The sequence below is a fragment of the Heterodontus francisci genome, chromosome 3 (genome assembly GCF_036365525.1).
Source record: "Heterodontus francisci isolate sHetFra1 chromosome 3, sHetFra1.hap1, whole genome shotgun sequence".
Lineage (NCBI taxonomy): Eukaryota > Metazoa > Chordata > Chondrichthyes > Heterodontiformes > Heterodontidae > Heterodontus > Heterodontus francisci.
The window spans coordinates 29,729,494-29,749,591 of record NC_090373.1 but is presented as its reverse complement, the minus strand read 5'-3'; the positions used below and the strand labels follow the sequence as shown (position 1 = coordinate 29,749,591).

At 49.3% G+C, this 20,098-nt stretch overlaps 1 protein-coding gene across 1 annotated transcript in view; it reads left to right on the top strand.

Moving 5' to 3' along the window:
- lyst (lysosomal trafficking regulator) overlaps window positions 1-20,098 on the top strand; it is a 419,684-nt gene that overhangs the window by 244,074 nt on the left and 155,512 nt on the right. The window contains 4 exon segments of the mRNA XM_068020720.1: window positions 4,334-4,399; window positions 4,402-4,486; window positions 7,405-7,578; window positions 19,205-19,365. Of these exon segments, the coding sequence (XP_067876821.1) occupies window positions 4,334-4,399; window positions 4,402-4,486; window positions 7,405-7,578; window positions 19,205-19,365 (486 nt within the window).

The window sequence follows — 20,098 nt, the reverse complement described above, 5'->3', positions numbered from 1 at the left end:
TTCTCCCTCTCTCTCTCTCTCTCTCGCTCCGTCTCCCCCTCTCTCTCTCTCTCTCTCTCTCTCGCTCCGTCTCCCCTCTCTCTCTCTCTCTCTCTCTCTCGCTCCGTCTCCCCTCTCTCTCTCTCTCTTTCTCGCTCCGTCTCCCCTCTCTCTCTCTCTCTCTCTCTCTCTCTCGCTCCGTCTCCCCCCCCTCTCTCTCTCTCTTGCTCCGTCTCCCCTCTCTCTTTCTCTCTCGCTCCGTCTCCCCCCTCTCTCTCTCTCTCGCTCCGTCTCCCCCCTCTCTCTCTCTCTCGCTCCGTCTCCCCCCTCTCTCTCTCTCTCGCTCCGTCTCCCCCCTCTCTCTCTCTCTCGCTCCGTCTCCCCCCTCTCTCTCTCTCTCGCTCCGTCTCCCCCCTCTCTCTCTCTCTCGCTCCGTCTCCCCTCTCTCTCTCTCTCTCTCTTTCGCTCCGTCTCCCCCTCTCTCTCTCTCTCGCTCCGTCTCCCCCCTCTCTCTCTCTCACGCTCCGTCTCCCCCCTCTCTCTCTCTCTCGCTCCGTCTCCCCCCTCTCTCTCTCTCTCGCTCCGTCTCCCCCTCTCTCTCTCTCTCTCGCTCCGTCTCCCCTCTCTCTCTCTCTCGCTCCGTCTCCCCTCTCTCTCTCTCGCTCCGTCTCCCCTCTCTCTCTCTCTCTCTCTCTCGCTCGCTCCGTCTCCCCCCCCTCTCTCTCTCTCTCTCGCTCTGTCTCCCATCTCTCTCTGGCTCCCTCGCTCCGTCTCACCCCTCTCTCTCTCGCTCCGTCTCCCCTCTCTCTCTCTCGCTCCGTCTCCCCTCTCTCTCTCTCTCTCTCTCTCGCTCGCTCCGTCTCCCCCCTCTCTCTCTCTCTCTCGCTCCGTCTCCCATCTCTCTCTCGCTCCCTCGCTCCGTCTCACCCCTCTCTCTCTCTCTCTCTCTCTCTCTCTCTAGCTCCGTCTCCCCTCTCTCTCGCTCCCTCCCCCCTCTCTCTCGCTCCCTCCCCCTCTCTCTCGCTCCCTCCCCCTCTCTCTCGCTCCCTCCCCCTCTCTCTCGCTCCCTCCCCCCCCCCTCTCGCGCTCCCTCCCCCCCCCTCTCGCGCTCCCTCCCCCCCCCTCTCGCGCTCCCTCCCCCCCCCCCTCTCGCGCTCCCTCCCCCCCCCTCTCGCGCTCCCTCCCCCCCCCTCTCGCGCTCCCTCCCCCCCCCTCTCGCGCTCCCTCCCCCCCCCTCTCGCGCTCCCTCCCCCCCCCTCTCGCGCTCCCTCCCCCCCCCTCTCGCGCTCCCTCCCCCCCCCCCTCGCGCTCCCTCCCCCCCCCTCTCGCGCTCCCTCCCCCCCCCTCGCGCTCCCTCCCCCCCCTCTCGCGCTCCCTCCCCCCCCCTCTCGCGCTCCCTCCCCCCCCCTCTCGCGCTCCCTCCCCCCCCCTCTCGCGCTCCCTCCCCCCCCTCTCGCGCTCCCCTCCCCCCCCCTCTCGCGCTCCCTCCCCCCCCCTCTCGCGCTCCCTCCCCCCCCCTCTCGCGCTCCCTCCCCCCCCTCTCGCGCTCCCTCCCCCCCTCTCTCGCGCTCCCTCCCCCCCTCTCTCGCGCTCCCTCCCCCCCTCTCTCGCGCTCCCTCCCCCCCTCTCTGGCGCTCCCTCCCCCCCTCTCTCGCGCTCCCTCCCCCCCTCTCTCGCGCTCCCTCCCCCCCCTCTCTCGCGCTCCCTCCCCCCCTCTCTCGCGCTCCCTCCCCCCCTCTCTGGCGCTCCCTCCCCCCCTCTCTGGCGCTCCCTCCCCCCCTCTCTGGCGCTCCCTCCCCCCCTCTCTGGCGCTCCCTCCCCCCCTCTCTGGCGCTCCCTCCCCCCCTCTCTGGCGCTCCCTCCCCCCCTCTCTGGCGCTCCCTCCCCCCCTCTCTCGCGCTCCCTCCCCCCCCTCTCTGGCGCTCCCTCCCCCCCTCTCTCGCGCTCCCTCCCCCCCTCTCTCGCGCTCCCTCCCCCCCTCTCTGGCGCTCCCTCCCCCCTCTCTCGCGCTCCCCCTCCCCCCCTCTCTCGCGCTCCCCTCCCCCCCTCTCTCGCGCTCCCTCCCCCCCTCTCTCGCGCTCCCTCCCCCCCTCTCTCGCGCTCCCTCCCCCCCTCTCTCGCGCTCCCTCCCCCCCTCTCTCGCGCTCCCTCCCCCCCCTCTCTCGCGCTCCCTCCCCCCCCTCTCTCGCGCTCCCTCCCCCCCTCTCTCGCGCTCCCTCCCCCCCTCTCTCGCGCTCCCTCCCCCCCTCTCTCGCGCTCCCTCCCCCCCTCTCTCGCGCTCCCTCCCCCCCTCTCTCGCGCTCCTCCCCCCCTCTCTCGCGCTCCCTCCCCCCCTCTCTCGCGCTCCCTCCCCCCCTCTCTCGCGCTCCCTCCCCCCCTCTCTCGCGCTCCCTCCCCCCCTCTCTCGCGCTCCCTCCCCCCCCTCTCTCGCGCTCCCTCCCCCCCTCTCTCGCGCTCCCTCCCCCCCTCTCTCGCGCTCCCTCCCCCCCTCTCTCGCGCTCCCTCCCCCCCTCTCTCGCGCTCCCTCCCCCCCTCTCTCGCGCTCCCTCCCCCCCTCTCTCGCGCTCCCTCCCCCCTCTCTCGCGCTCCCTCCCCCCCTCTCTCGCGCTCCCTCCCCCCCTCTCTCGCGCTCCCTCCCCCCCTCTCTCGCGCTCCCTCCCCCCCTCTCTCGCGCTCCCTCCCCCCCTCTCTCGCGGCTCCCCTCCCCCCCTCTCTCGCGCTCCCTCCCCCCCTCTCTCGCGCTCCCTCCCCCCCTCTCTCGCGCTCCCTCCCCCCTCTCTCGCGCTCCCTCCCCCCCTCTCTCGCGCTCCCTCCCCCCTCTCTCGCGCTCCCTCCCCCCCTCTCTCGCGCTCCCTCCCCCCCTCTCTCGCGCTCCCTCCCCCCCTCTCTCGCGCTCCCTCCCCCCCTCTCTCGCGCTCCCTCCCCCCCTCTCTCGCGCTCCCTCCCCCCCTCTCTCGCGCTCCCTCCCCCCCTCTCTCGCGCTCCCTCCCCCCCTCTCTCGCGCTCCCTCCCCCCCTCTCTCGCGCTCCCTCCCCCCCTCTCTCGCGCTCCCTCCCCCCCTCTCTCGCGCTCCCTCCCCCCTCTCTCGCGCCTCCCCCCCTCCCCCTCCCCCCCTCTCTCGCGCTCCCTCCCCCCCTCTCTCGCGCTCCCTCCCCCCTCTCTCGCGCTCCCTCCCCCCCTCTCTCGCGCTCCCTCCCCCCCTCTCTCGCGCTCCCTCCCCCCCTCTCTCGCGCTCCCTCCCCCCCTCTCTCGCGCTCCCTCCCCCCCTCTCTCGCGCTCCCTCCCCCCCCTCTCTCGCGCTCCCTCCCCCCCTCTCTCGCGCTCCCTCCCCCCCTCTCTCGCGCTCCCTCCCCCCCTCTCTCGCGCTCCCCTCCCCCCCTCTCTCGCGCTCCCTCCCCCCCTCTCTCGCGCTCCCTCCCCCCCTCTCTCGCGCTCCCTCCCCCCTCTCTCGCGCTCCCTCCCCCTCTCTCGCGCTCCCCCCCTCTCTCGCGCTCCCTCCCCCCCTCTCTCGCGCTCCCTCCCCCCCTCTCTCGCGCTCCCTCCCCCCCCCTCTCGCGCTCCCTCCCCCCCCCTCTCGCGCTCCCTCCCCCCCCCTCTCGCGCTCCCTCCCCCCCCCTCTCGCGCTCCCTCCCCCCCCCCTCTCGCGCTCCCTCCCCCCCCCTCTCGCGCTCCCTCCCCCCCCCTCTCGCGCTCCCTCCCCCCCTCTCTCGCGCTCCCTCCCCCCCTCTCTCGCGCTCCCCTCCCCCCCTCTCTCGCGCTCCCTCCCCCCCTCTCTCGCGCTCCCTCCCCCCCTCTCTCGCGCTCCCTCCCCCCCTCTCTCGCGCTCCCTCCCCCCCTCTCTCGCGCTCCCTCCCCCCCCTCTCTCTCCTCTCTCTTTCCCCCCGCCCCCGCTCAGATCATTAACAGTGCTATAATTACATGATTCCTTTTTTAAAAAAAAATTCTGACTTTTTCTGTCTTTGGCCACTAGTTTTGGTCTTTGGGCACTCTCACCCCTGCACCTTGTAATCCTGTTTCTAACCCACTATCCTTTCGAGTGTGGCTCCCAGCTGGAAATGTGGGGTCAATAGTAGTACCTGTAGTATCTGCTGCAGCTCACACTTTCACTAGATATCAGCGTAATAGCAACGTAGAGCAAATACTATTCCTAGTTGTAGGATCATGTGCCAGATTCTGCATTCAGATAATAACCACCTGTGCTATTTTATTCCATTGTATCAGTAATATCATCTCAACATGTGGGGGAAAGTTAAGTCATGCTAAGGAGCTCTGATGACCACATGCTGCACATGCTTGTCTGTTTGTCATCCATGACATGAGTACTGTAAAGAAATAATTTTTTTTTATTTTTCAGAAGATGAGAAAACAGCAGGCTTCGATTGCTGCAGTACTCCAAATTCTGGTGATAAATTGATTGAAGATGGTGCCTTCATGTGATTTCATTGGGGTCCAAAGTAATCATGTTGCAAGTTTGGGCTGACTTGAACACAGGTGGCTTTATATTCAGGTAGAGTACCAACTTCTGAAGAAAAACAGAGTACGGGAAGCTTATTTCTGTTATCAGTATGAGTGAACTGATGTTTAGAAGGAAAGTCTGCTGTTCTATAAACTGAACAGTTCCTTTAATTTTTTAATGCTGAGTTAATGAGAGCATTTGTAGTTTTGGAGAGCTTTGACTGACTTACACTATTGGTTTTAAAAAAAATACAAATTACTAAAATATTTTGGAACAAATTCATCTTCATGCAGCATGCGGTATTACTTACATACATATGTATTTGGCTTCAAGGAAGTGACCTATTGCCAGATACGCAGCAGTGTAGAACAGAAATTCAAAGTGACCTCCCACGATAGGTTTCAAGTCCGTGTGCCAATAGATATATTTAAAATTAACATCAGTTTTAAATTCAGTTTTAATTGCATGCTGATCATGTGATATAAAGTGGATTCCTGATCATTAGTGTGACCCAATTTCTCTTTCCTTGTAGTTCTGAATAGAATTCATTCATGACTTTAATCGTGAATTATCAGATCTGTCATTCTAGCAATGTAAATTGTGCTTCATGTATCTTTTATACTTGGATCAAGGCATCAGTCAGAGGTATGGGTTCAAGCCTCACTCAGCACAAGATAAGCATGAAGTGATCCACTTTGGTAGAAAAAAACAGAAAGGCAGAGTATTTCTTAGATGATGAGAGGTCGGGAAGTGTTGATGTCCAAAGGGACCTGAGTGTCTGTTCATGAGTCACTAAAAGGTGCTGCAAGCAATCAGGAAGGCAAATGGTATGTTGGCCTTCATCGCAAGGGGTTTTGAGTAAAGATTTGCTGCAGTTGTATAGAGCCTTGGTGAGAACGCACCTGGAGTATTGTGTACAGTTTTGGTCTTGTTACGGTCAAGTGAGGAAGGGTCGAAGGGCTTCCCTCTTTTCCCTCTCCTCTTGGTTGACCGCAACAGGTTTAATCCTTTCTTTAAAGTGGATGTGCTGGCCAAGTCAGTAGGTGTTTGATTGGTACTTGTTATGATCATAGCAAGTAAGTAATCGGACGGGTTTTCTTGAGTTAATAAAGAAAGTGGTTAACTTTGTTGTACCTAAACCGAACCACACTCTCTCTCTGTCTCTCTCTCTCTCTCTCTCTCTCACTCACTCACTCACTCACTCACTCACTCACTCACTCACTCACTCACTCACTCACTCACTCACTCACTCACTCACTCACTCACTCACTCACTCACTCACTCACTCACTCACTCACTCACTCACTCACTCACTCACTCACTCACTCACTCACTCACTCGTTAGAGTGGGACAGGGTAAATTGGTTGAGTTAGCGTCCATTTAAAAAAAAGGTATACAGTCTGTGGAGATTAGTGATTCGGTTGGCTCCTAGCTGAATTCGGTGGTCTTGAGGCTTTTAGTTTGAAGAGGTAGATGACCAGTTCGGTGGGTCTCTTGGAGATAGTGATGCAGATGATTTCCTCCAATGGGCTTTCTGATTATAGCCGGAGTATGCAAAGGTGGTCGATCAACAGGCAGGATTTGGAGCTTTCAAGCTGGAATGCAGAGGTAGAGAGGGACCCCTGCTTAGAGTTTGCTCATGTCAGAGTTCAGTTGCTTCTCCTCTGCTGCAGAGAAAACACCAGCTTAAAACCACAGATGGGGAGGGGCTTGTCACATGACAGTCACTCAGTCATTCAAACATCGCAGTTAGAAGATTTTTTTTTGCTGAGAGAACAGGTAGTTAGTTTAAACTTCCTGGGTCTTGGTTCTTGCTAGGGACTGAGCAGATAGTCTCTCCTCACAGTCCTTTGCAAAGTAGGATACGGTGTAGCAAACTAAGTGATCATCTTAAGCTGAAAGGATGACTTTGCTGGCAGCTTGTCTTTTTAAAATGTCTTTTAAAAAAATATATATAAATTCAGATCTCCAGTCAGTGGAATAAAGCAAATTATCATTCAACAAAACATATTGGCATAATAGCCTCTTTATCTACGGAAGGATATATTTACCATAGAGGGAGTGCAATGGAGGTTCACCAGGCTAATCCCTGGGATGGCCAGATTGTCTTATGAGGAAAGCTTGCAGAAACTGGGCCTGTATTCTCTCGAGTTTCGAAGAATGAGAGGTGATCTCATTGAAACTTATAAAATCTTACAGGGCGTAACAGGGTAGATGCAGATAGGATGTTTCCTCTGGTTGGTGAGTCTAGAACCAGAGGATGCAGTCTCAGCATAACGGCAGACCATTTAAGACTGAGGTGAGGAGGAATTTCTTTACTCAGAGGGTGTTGAATCTTTGCAAATTCTCTACCCAAAAGGGCTGTGGAAGTTCAATCATTGAGCATGTTCAAGACAGAAATTGATAGATTTCTGGATACTAATGACATCAAGGGATATGGGGATTGTGGGGAAAAATGACGTAGAGGTAGATGATCAGCCACGATCTGTTTGAATGGTGGAACAGGCTCGTTGGACCGAATGGCCTACTCTTGCTCCTATTTCCTACGTAGGCTGACACTCCAGTGCTGCACTGTTGGAGGTGCCATCTTTCAGATGAGACATTAAATCGAGGCCCCATTTGCCCTCTGGGGTGAATGTGAAAGATCTCTCTCTGCACTATTTTGAAGGAGATCCAGGGAGTTCTCCCTAGTGTCCTGGCCAATATTTATCCCTTAATCAACATCACTAAAACAAATTATCTGGTCATATCACATTGCTGTTTGTGGGAGCTTACTGTGTCAAAATTGGCCGTTTTTCCCGTATTACAGCAGTGACTACACTTCAAAAGTACCTCATTGGCTTTAAAGCACTTTGGGATGTCCTGAGGGTGTGAAAGATGCTATATAAATGCAAATCTTTCTTTAAACTATTTACATTGTATGTTACAATTTCTCAAATATTAAAAATGACTTGTTTTCTTTCTGTAGAATTTGCATTGATCCAAACGATGATTTAAAAGCAGGCCTGCTGGCACAAGCTGAGTCACAGGAAAACATTCTAACTCCAGGGAAGTGGCAGCACTTGGCACTAACCTACATGCAACAATCGGAAAGCAAAAAGAGCGTATTTGGCAAGCTTTCGCTTTGGGTGTCCGGACAAAGGTATATTCTTGTGATTCTCTATATCTACCTTATCAATTCATTTTAAAGACCACAATTCGATCACCCCTCGACCTTCTAAGTGCAAGAGAACTCAAATCAAGTTGTGCAACCTGTCTTCATAATTTAGCCCTTTAAGCCTATAATTCTGGTGACTGCATTGTACCATTCCAAGGCCAGTAACTTTTCTAAGGTTCTGTGCCCAAAATTAAACCCAGTACTCAGAAGAGGTCTGACCAAGGCTCTATACAACTGAAGAATTACTTTCTCACTTTTTTGATTTTTCAACTCCTTGAGATAAAGGCTTTTATTATGACCGTTTGTCCCTGTGCACGAGCTTTTAGTGATCTGTGTACCTGGGCACACAAATCCCTTGGCTCTTAGTCTGTCATCATTAAGATAATATTTTGTTTGTTATCTGCAGGGTTTTTACACTGGCTGTAAATATCTGCTATCCCAAGCACCCGACCAGCCTATATGGCATTTTAATGGAAATTATATTCATTTATTGTTCTGTATTTAATTTTCTTGGCAAGAAAAAAGGTGGACAGCTCTTTTGCGTTATACATTTAAGATTGCAGTCATAAAGACTCCATGTCTCATGAAGACTGGTTGTCGTGACTTTGATTATAGCCAATGGGAATTAAATTAATTGGATGTGGGAAGAAAGATGAATTAAAAGGAGCAATTGTGGTGTGGAATGCAAATACGAATTAGGAGTAGGAGTAGGCCACTCGACCCCTCAAGCCTGCTCCGCCATTCAATAAGTTCATGGCTGAACTGATTACTCCACATTTCCATCTACCCCTGATAACCTTCCACCCCCCCCTTGTGAAGAAGAGGGAGTATTGTCCAGGAGGGACATTTTGGGTTTAAGGAATGGAGCGGTCATCTAGGAACAGGGCCAGGTTTTGTGCGCGTGCATATATGTGAACATGGCTATATGTAAGGGAGTAATGGTAGTCTGACTGCTTGAGTTAGTTTAAATTAACTCCACTGAAGAGAACTTACATCAACTGTGCAAAATAACCTGTCAAAAGCTCCTAACAACTTTACTGCAGAGTAGAAGCTAATTTACGACTCTGTTAAATTCTGATCATCTTGACTGTGCTGACTCATATGCACAAGTATTGGGAAGTGATTGGGGATATAGATATAGATGGGCTGGTAAGATGGGCGGAGCAGTGGCAAATGGAATTTAATCCTGAGAAGCGTGAGGTGATGCGTTTTGGGAGGACTAACAAGGCACCGTCCATGCGGCCATCCATGTCTCCGCTATAAAGACGTCTGCAAACGCGACATGAAATCGTGTGACATTGATCACAAGTCGTGGGAGTCAGTTGCCAGCATTCGCCAGAGCTGGCGGGCAGCCATAAAGACAGGGCTAAATTGTGGCGAGTCGAAGAGACTTAGTAGTTGGCAGGAAAAAAGACAGAGGCGCAAGGGGAGAGCCAACTGTGCAACAGCCCCGACAAACAAATTTCTCTGCAGCACCTGTGGAAGAGCCTGTCACTCCAGAATTGGCCTTTATAGCCACTCTAGGCGCTGCTTCACAAACCACTGACCACCTCCAGGCGCGTATCCATTGTCTCTCGAGATAAGGAGGCCCAAAAAGAAAAAAAAAAGAACAAGGCAAGGGAATATACAATGGATGGTAGGACCCTAGGAAGTACAGAGAGTCAGAGGGACCTTGGTGTACTTGTCCATAGATCACTGAAGGCAGCAGCACAGGTAGATAAGGTGGTTAGGAAGGCATTTGGGATACTTGGCTTTATTAGATGAGGCATAGAATATAAGAACACGGAGGTTATGATGGTGTATAAAATGCTAGTTAGGCCACAGCTGGAGTACTGTGTACAATTCTGGTCACCACACTACAGGAAGGATGTGATTGCACTGGAGAGGGTGCAGAGGAGATTCACCAGGATGTTGCCTGGGCTGGAGCATTTCAGCTATGAAGAGAGACAGGATAGGCTAGGGTTGTTTTCCTTGGAGCAGAGAAGGCTGAGGGGGGACCTGAATGAGGTATACAAAATTATGAGGGGCATTGATAGGTTAGATAGGAAGAAACTTTTTCCCTTAGCGGAGGGGTCAATAACCAGGGGGCATAGATTTAAGGTAAGGGGCAGGAGGTTTAGAGGGGATTTGAGAGAAAAACTTTTCACCCAGAGGGTGGTTGGAATCTGGAACATACTACCTGAAGGGGTGGTAGAGGCCGGAACCCTCAACAACATTTAAGTAGTATTTAGATGAGCACTTGAAACGCCAGAGCATACAAGGCTACGGGCCAAATGCTAGAAAATGGGATTAGAATAGATAGGTGCTTGATGACCAGCATGGACACGATCGGCCTGTTTCTGTGCTGTATAACTCTATTAACTGGTTGTTTGTCCAATGAACTATTAATCCTATGAAAATGCAGCAGAGAAATCCTTCCTGAAGGTAATGATTCATGCTTAGTTTAGTTTAGTTTAGAAATACAGCACTGAAACAGGCCCTTCGGCCCACCGAGTCTGTGCCGACCATCAACCACCCATTTATACTAATCCTACACTAATCCCATATTCCTACCACATCCCCACTTGTCCCTATATTTCCCTACCGCCTACCTATACTAGGGGCAATTTATAATGGCCAATTTACCTATCAACCTGCAAGTCTCTTGGCTTGTGGGAGGAAACCGGAGCACCCGGAGGAAACCTGCGCAGACACAGGGAGAACTTGCAAACTCCACACAGGCAGTACCCAGAATTGAACCCGGGTCGCTGGAGCTGTGAGGCCGCAGTGCTAACCACTGTGCCGCCCACGAGCACCATTCCCATACAGTCGCCCTCTAGTATCCTATTTTTTTAATTCTATGAACCCAGGTGATGAATATTTGGCTGTTTGATTGTGGGCAATTTCAGTCCTGTTTCACCCATTGTACATACACATGCATTTTTCAGCAGGACTCTCATGATGACTGTTAGGAACAGACCCTACAGACAGTTTTTTTGACACTCTAATTGACTGAATCTAATTTTTTCTGTCTACTAAATTGTCCACTAGCTGAAATCAGCTAGCTGTTAACCACCTAGGAGAGAAACCTTGTGATCTCTTTGTCCTGTGCATGCCAAGCTTATTATGCTTGCCAAAGCTTATCAAGTATTCATGCAACTTGGATTTGTGTTCACCCTGACTTTGACATAAATTCAGCACCAAACTGCTGATGCAATAATTTTCAATTTGCATTTTATTGGAACAGGAAAGTATGAGCATGTTGTCATATCCTGATGATTCCAATATTACTAGCTCGATGCAGTGTGGGAGCAGTTTGGTCAGCCATATTACTGGTGGAAAGCCAACCCCACACTCAACCAGTAAATCTGGCTAATGATTAGATTTACATGTGAGGTCAGGATAAATGAGCTGCGCAAACTGAATATTCCCGTTGAATCTGTAGTACCATGTACTGAGGCTAAGCCATTTAAAGTGCACTTCTTCACATGCTGCTTCTGAGTGAGCATAGGAACAGGGGAAGCCATTCAGACCCTCGAGCCTGTTCTGCCATTCAGCGAGGCTATAGCTGATCTGTATCAACTCCATCTATCCGCCTTGGTTCCCTATCCCTTATAATCCTTGCCAAACAAAATCTATCAATCTCCGTTTTGAAATTTTTGGTTGACCACCAGCCTCAGCAACTTCATGGGGGAAGAGTGTTCCAGTTTTCTACTACCCTTTGTGTGAAGATGTGTTTCCTGACATCATCTCTGAGTGAACTCACTCTAATTTTAAGGGTATGGCTCCTTGTCCTGGACTCCTTTACCAGAGGAAATTGTTTCTGTCTACCTATCCTATCAAATCCTTTAATCATCTTGAACACCTCAGTTAGATCACCCCTAATCTTCTATATTCAAGGGAATATAAGCCCAATCTATGCAACCTGTCCTTATAATTTAACTGTCTCAACTGGGTATCATTCTGATGAATCTGCAAAGTGCATTGTTATAATTACAGGCAAACATACAATACATTTCACTTACCTGAGCCTGAAATACCACAGGGCGGTCTCCCACTTTTCACCGTAATTTTGGCAAGCTGCAGGCGGATAATAAGAGATATTCCTGCAGAATTTCAGGTCCTGCCTCTGCCAAGATGCCTTGAAGTTTACAGCAAATAATCTGAGATGTGGCAGCAGTTTTGCAAATTGCATTCAGTCCCTAAATCCTTTGCTACATTGCATTCATAGAAAATAATGAAGGGTTTAGAGTGTGCTTTAAGATGGTGACACTTCCAAGAGTGCTTGAATTGCAAGCAATTCATGAATGTGGGCTTGCTTTCCTTGCAGCATAGAAGGTTGTGGGAAAATTTAAAAATCATGAAGGTTTTTGATAGAGTAATAGGAAGAACTGATCCCACTGGCAGCAGGGTCAATAACCAGAGAACACAGATTTAAGATAATGGTCCAAAGAGCCAGAAATGAGATGAAGAGAATTTTTTTTTTAAACACAAGTTGGTTATAACCTGGAAAGCAAATTCAGTAATACCTTTCAAAAGGGAATTGGATAAATACTTGAAGGGGAAAAACTGCAGGTCTAGGGGGAGAGAGCAGGGGAATGTGTTATTGCACGACCGCTCAAGACAAAGCCCCCAGTCAATATATATATATAATTCTGACTGCAGTGGGAGCAATGCACCGTCAGTTCAGTCCCGCCGCTTCACAGGTCGCATCAGCCATATCTTTAAGCTTTCTAAATCAAAGAACGCCACAGTCGAATTGAACCAATCTAGTAACCCCTGAATGAGGCGAACTAAACCAGGTATCTTTAGATATCAACAAATTAACTATTTATTTAAAAAAACTAAAATCTTAAACACTACTATGATAAACCAATATCTAAAGACCTTATAACTTATTTAAAGAATCTAACACCTGCATTCACATACATATACCCAAACTATCGGTAGTTTGATGTTTAATTAGCTGTCCGAAACATAGAAATAACAATAAAGTCTTTGTTGATTTCCATTCCTTACGAAATGGAATCTTCAATGTAGACACAGTCCAAGGTTGCTTGAAGTCTTTGCAGTTGTCCGATGGGATCTGACGATAGGAGTTCGGTAGTTCAGTTCAGCATTTGAAGCATCAATCTCATTTTTCCAGCGATGACCACAGCAATTACAGTTCAGTAGTTGAAGTATTAAATTCTTCCTTCCAGTGGGAATTCAGTTCAATAATTCGTTATTTTCTTTTAAGAAATTAATCTGGCTTGAAGCTGCTTTAAAATTTTGAGAGCGTATAATAAATAGGGTTTAAATAGATTGAGAAAGCGCTCCTATTTCCTTCACTACAGCGCATCTGTGTCTGTCTCAACAAATCAGTTAGCCAGTTTTCAAAAGGCAGTCGGCAACATTGTATCTCATCTCTTCTCGATTTGTGTGTTTGTTGCCGGGCAACTAGAATGCACTTTTGCCCAGTCTCTGGAGATTATTCCCTTAAAGCAATACTGATCTTTTTACAGTCTTAAAGGTATACCGCAATATTTCCCGAGGAGAAAAATCCAGGATCATGAGAAATGGGACAAATTGGATAACACCTTCAAAGACCCAGCTCGGGGATAATGGGCCACATATCTCCTTTTGCATTGTTAGCATTTTTTTATTCAGTGTTAGCTGAACAATGAAAGTATTTTACTGTTGAACACAATCTCGGCACTTTTTTTTATTGGTGTCATGAATTTCTCTCTCCCTTTCCCATCAAGGGATTTTCATGTCCTATCTTTCATCATTTCAAGGTTTCCTCAGGCATGGACAGGTTTTATGTAAGGCTGCTTTATTGACCAGCAGTTTTCTCATATCATCCATTGACCTGTGGGACTACAGTTATTTCAATTGACATTTATAATTCAAACAGGTACTGACACGACAGTGCCCATGTTGCGGGTGAATTGTGTGAGAACTCTGTAAACCCTGCTGCACCACCAGCTCAGTTGTTTATCTGGGCCCAGGTAGAAATAGATATTTCCTCTTTTGCAGCCCATATGGTTATATTGAATGGCTCTAATTTAACTGAATACATGTGCAGTAATAGAGCAGTTACTTCCTTCTCGTTTAGGGTGGATTCAGTGATGGTTACTTACTGGCTTGATTCAGAATGAAGAATGGTTATTTGGAGAAATTCAGGAGGGGTTTTGATACCTGTTGGACTATAAACCCAGCATGTGTATCTGCTTTCTGGAGAGAAGGAAACAAATAAAGGGTGAATGCAGATACTGGTGAAGTTGGTTGATTGGGCTTTGTTCAGCAGTGTGATGTAATTGAATTAATATCAAAGGTCATCATTTCCATTGCCCAAACCAGCTTCACTTTGGCTCAAACTTAATGTATTTTTAAAAAACTATTGAAAAGTGAAAAGAAATCAATGAGATGATACTAAAGTGAATCTACTATATTCATGCTTTTGAAGGTGATTCTGATGGAAAGATATGTTTATTTAAAAAAAGCTGCAGATTGAATAGAATGATAGCAGCACAAAAGGAGGCCAGTCTGCCCTTTGTGTCCATGCCTGCTCTCTGCAAGAGCAACTGAGCCTTTTTTGTATTCATTTGGGAGATATTGGCGTCATTGGCTATGCCAGCATTTATTGCTGATCCCTAGCTGCCCTTGAGAAGGTGGTGGTGAGCTGCCTTCTTGAACCGCTGAAGTCTTGGCATGTAGGTACACTAACAGTGCTGTTAGGGAAGAAGTTCCAGGACCTTGACCCAGTGACAGTGATGGAACGGCGATATAGTTCCAAGTAAAGATGGTGTGTGGCTTGGAGGGGAAATTGCAGGTGGTGGTATTCCCATGCATCTGCTGCCCTTGTCCTCCTAGGTGGTAGAGGTCGCAGGTTTGGAAGGTGCTGTCGAAGGAGCCTTGTTGAGTTCCTGCATTGCATCTTGTATGTAGTACACACTGCTGCAACTGTGCGTCTGTGGTGGAGGGAGTGAATGTTGAAGGTGATGAATGGGGTGCCAATCAAGTGGGCTGCTTTGTCCTTGATGGTGTCAAGCTTCTTGAGTGTTGGAGCTGTACCCATCCAGGCAAAGGGACAGTATTCCATCACACTCCTGACCTGTGCGTTGTAGATGGTGGACAGGCTTTGGGGAGACAGGAGGTGAGTTACTCGCCGCAGAATTCCGAGCCTCTGACCTGCTGTTATAGCCACAGCATTTATGTAGCTGGTCCAGTTCAGTTTCTGGTCAGTGCTGACCCTGAGGATGTTGATGGTGGGAGATTCAGCAATGGTAATGCCATTGAATGTCAAGGGGAGATGGTTAGATTCTCTCTTGTTTGAGTTGGTCATTGCCTGATACTTGTGTGGCGCAAATGTGACTTGCCACTTATCAGCCCAAGCCTGGATATTGTCCAGGTCTTGCTGCATATGGACATGGGCTGCTTCAGTATCTGAGGAGTCGCGAATGGTGCTGAACATTGTGCAATCATCAGTGAACATCCCCACTCCTGACCTTCTGAGAGAGGGAAGGTCGTTGATGAAGCAGCTGAAGATGGTTGGGCCTAGGACACTACCCTGAGGAACTCCTGCAGTGATGTCCTGGGACTGAGTTGATTAGCCTCCACAACCACAACCACAACCATCTTCCTTGGTGCTCTGTATGACTCCAACCAGTGGAGAGTTTTCCCCCGATTCCCATTGACTCCAGTTTTGCTCCGACTCCTTGATGCCGTACTCGGTCAAATGCTGCCTTGATGTAAAGGGCAGTCACTCACCTCACCTCTGGAGTTCAGCTCTTTTGTCCATGTTTGGACCAAGTCAGTGATGAGATCAGGAGCTGAGTGACCCTGGTGGAACCCAAACTGAATGTCACTGAGCAGGTTATTGCTAAGCAAGTGCTGCTTGATAACACTGTTGACAACCCCTTCTGTCACTTTACTGATGAGTGGGAGTAGACTGATAGGGTGGTATTTGGCCGGGTTGGATTTGTCCTGATTTTTGTGGATAGGGCATATGTGGGCAATTTTCCACTTGCCGGGTAGATGCCAGTGTTGTAGCTGTCCTTGAGCAGCTTGGCTAGGGGCATGGCCAGCTCTGGAGCACAAGTCTTCAGTACTGTTGCCGGAATGTTGTCAGGGCCCATAGCCTTTGCAGTATCCAGTGCCTTCAGTCGTTTCTTGATATCGTGTGGAATGAGTCGGATTGGCTGAAGACTGGCACCTGTGATGTTGGGTCCCTCAGGAGGCGGCCACGATGGATCATCCCGCTCGGCACTTCTGGCTGAAGATAGATGCAAATGCTTCAGCCTTATCTTTTGCACTGATGTGCTGGGCTCCCCATCATTGAGGATGGGGATGTTTGTGGAGCTACCTCCTGTCAGTTGTTTAATTGTCCACCATCATTCACGACTGGATGTGGCAGGACTGCAGAGCATAGAACTGATCCGTTGGTTGTGCGATTGCTTAGCCCTGTCTATTGCATGCCTCTTATGCTGTTTAGCATGCAAGTAGTTCTGTGTTGTACCTTCACCTGGCTGGTTCCTCATTTTGAGGTATGCCTGGTGCTGCTCCTGGCATGCCCTCCTGTACTCTTCATTCAACCAGGGTTGGTCCCCTGGCATGATGGTACAGGTAGAGTGGGGGATACGCCAGGCCATGAGGTTACAGATTGTGGTTGAATACAATTCTGCTTCTGTTGATGGCCACAGTGCCTCATAGATGCCCAGTTTTGAGTTGCTAGATGTGTTCTGAACCTATCCCATTTAGCATGGTTGTAGTGCCTCACAACATGGTGGTGGGTACCCTCTATGTGAAGACGGGACTTTGTCTCCACAAGACTGGGTAGTGGTCACTCCTACCAATACTGTCATGGACAGATGCATCTGTGACAGGTAGATTGGTGAAGATGAGGTCAAGTATGTTTTTCCCTTTTGTTGGTTCCTTCATCAGCTGCCACAGACCCAGTCTAGCAGCTATGTCCTTTAGGACTCTGCCAGCTCGGTCAATAGTGGTGCTGCCAAGCCACTCTTGGTGGACATTGAAGTCCACCACCCAGAGTACATTTTGTGCCTTTGCTACCCTCAGTCCTTCTTCCAATTGGTGTTCAAAATGGAGAAGTGCTGATTCATCAGCCGAGGGGGTGGCCAATAGGTGGTAATCAGCTGGAGATTTCCTTGCCCTTGTTTGACCTGTTGCCATGAGACTTCATGGGGTTCGGAGTCAATGCTGAGGTCACCCAGGGCAGCTCCCTCCCGACTGTATACCACTGTGCCATCACCTCTGGTGAATCTGATCTATGGGGGCCAGGACATACCTGGGGATGGTGATGGTGGTGTCAGGGACATTGTAAGGTATGACTATGTCAGGCTATTGCTTAACTAGTCTGAGGGACAGCTCTCCCAATTTTGGCACAAGCTCCCAGATGTTAGTCAGGAGGACTTTGCAGGGTCGACAGGGCTCAGTTTGCCGTTGTCGTTTCCGGTGTCCAGGTCGATGTCAGATGGTCCGTCCGGTTTCATTCCTTTTCTTAGACTTTGTAGCGGTTTGATACAACTGAGCTAGTCCCACTCCCCAGCCCTTTCCCCATAGCCCTGCAAAATTTTTCTCTTCAGATAATTATCCAAATCCCTTTTGAAATCCACGATTGAATCTGAGTCACTGAGTGCATTCCAGATCAAAACCACTTACTGCGTAAAAAAGTTTTTCCTTTTGTCGCCTTTGGTTCTTTAGCCATTCACCTTAAATTACTGTCCTGTCGACCCTTCTGCCAATGGGAATTGTTTTTCTCTATCTACTTTGTCCAGATCCCCAATGATTTTGTAGATCTCTACCAAATCTCCTTTCAACCTTCTCTTCTGTAAGGGGAACAGCCCTAGCTTCTGCATTTTGTCAACATAACTGAAGTTGCTCATCCCTGGAACCATACTCATAAATCTTTTCTACACCCTTTCTAATGCCTTTTCATCCTTCCTGAATTGCGGTGCCTGGATTTGGGCAGCATACTCCAGTTCAGGCCAAACCAGTGTTAAGGTTTATCATAACTCCCTTGCTGTTGTACTCTCAGCCTCTTTTTATAAAACCCAGGATTCCATATGCCTTATTAACTAATTTCTAAACCTGCCCTTCCACCTTCATCAATTTGTGCACGTACACCCCCAGGTCCCTCTGCTCCTGCTTTGCTTTTATATTGCCTCTCCTCATTCTTCCTACCAAAAAGTATCACCCCACACTTCTCTACCTTAAATTTCATGTGCCATGTGTCTGTGCATTTCGCCAGCCTGTTCTATGTCTTGAAGTCCATCACTATCCTCCTAACTGTTGACAATAATTCCAAGTTTTGTGTCATCTGCAAATTTTGAAATTGTGCCCTGCAGACCCATGTCTAGGTCATTAATACAGATTAAGAAAAGCAGATGAACTAATATCGACATCTGGGAAATCACACTGTATACTTTCCTCCAGTCCAAAAAACAGCAGTTTTCCACTACAATAAAACTAAAATACTGCAGATGCTGGAAATCTGAAATAAATTAGAAGATTTACAAGAATGTTGCCAGGGCTTGGAAGTTGCAGTTATGAAGAAAGATTGGATAGGCTAGGATTTTTTCCTTAGAACAGAAGAGGCTGAGGGGTGACTTAATTGAGATGTACAAAATTATGAGGGGCCTAGATAGAGTAGACAGGAAGGACCTGTTTCCCCTAGCAGAGAGGTCATTTACCAGGGGGCACAGATTTAAGGTGATTGGTAGAAGGATTAGAGGGGACATGAGGAAAAATGTTCCACCCAGAGGGTGGTGAGTGCCTGGAATTCACTGCCCAGATTGGTGGTGGAGGCAGAAACCCTCAACTCTTTAAAAAGGCACCTGGACATGCACCTGAAGTGCTGTAACCTGCAAGGCTATGGACCAGGTGCTGGAAGGTGGGATTAGATTGGGTGGCTAGTTTTTTTTTCAGCCGGCACAGACACGATGGGCTGAATGACCTCCTTCTGTGCCATAACTTTTCTATGATTCTAAAAACAAAGCGTTGCAAATACTCAGCAGGTCTTGCAGCATCTATGGAGAGAGAAACGCAGTTAACATTTCAGGTCTGTGACCTTTTATCAGACTCCACTACTCTGTGTTTCCTGTCAGTCAACCAACTTCGTATCCACTCCTGTGCTTTAACTTTGCTAACAAGCCTGTTATGTGGCACTTTTATCAAATGCCTTTTGGAAGTCCATGTACACCACATCAACTGCATAACCCTCATCAACCCTGTCAGTTACCTCATCAAAGTTAGGTAAACACTATTTGCACTTAACAGATCAGTGCTGGCTTTCCTTAATTAATCCAGATTTGTCCAGGGGCTGTTAAGTTTGTCCTGGATTAATCGTTTCTAAAAGCTTTCCCACCACTGATGTTAAACTGACTGGCTAGTAGTTCCTGGGCTTATCTTTGATGTACGTTATGCACGCACACGGAACCGCTGCCATGGTGATTATCACTTAACTGTACATCGATCATATAAGGTGACCTATGTTAAATGTGAAATGTATCCACACATGGCTGTATAGAACTGTACTAATAGTTTATTAGTATCCACTGGCACTGTGGTAGCAAATCTGCAAATATTCATTTCTTTCACTGAAGGCTTTTTTTTTGTTTCTGTTTTTCAGCAAGTCTGAGATGGCCTTGGGTTACACTATTCCTCGAAAGAGCAGTCTTTCCTCTGACAGTAATAAAACCTTTGCAATGATTGGCCACTGTATACCCCCTCAAGAAGATGCTACTAGGTTGGCTGGAATATGGAGTATTGGAAGCTTGCTTCTTTTTAATGGTAAGGATTTGATAAGAAACTAAAGATTCTCTATGCTTCTTATGATTGTTTTGCAGTTAAGTACATAGAAGGGCGGCGCAGTGGTTAGCACCGCAGCCTCACAGCTCCAGAGACCCGGGTTCAATTCTGGGTACTGCCTGTGCGGAGTTTGCAAGTTCTTCCTGTGACCGCGTGGGTTTTCGCCGGGTGCTCCGGTTTCCTCCCACTGCCAAAGACTTGCAGGTGATAGGTAAATTGGCCATTGTAAATTTCCCCTAGTGTAGGTAGGTGGTAGGGAATATGGGATTACTGTAGGGTTAGTATAAATGGGTGGTTCTTGGTCGGCACAGACTCGGTGGGCCGAAGGGCCTGTTTCAGTGCTGTATCTCTAAATAAAAAAAATAAATAAATGAAAAAAAGTTACCACCCGGAAACAAGCCATTCAGCCCAACCAGTCCAAGTCACTGTTTACCCATCACACCAGCAAGTAGTCCTAATCACATTTACTGCCATATTCCCATATCTCTTCAACCCGTTTTCCTTCAGACATCTAATTTTGAGAGGGTTTTTATTCAGTCGTGGGATGTGGGCATCACTGGCTAGGCCAGCATTTATCGCCTATCCCTAATTGGAAGGTGGTGATGAGCTGCCTTCTTGAACCGCTGCAGTCCTTGGGGTGTAGGTACACCAACAATGCTGTTAGGAAGGGAGTTCCAGTATTTTGACCCAGCGATAGTGAAGGAACGGTGATATA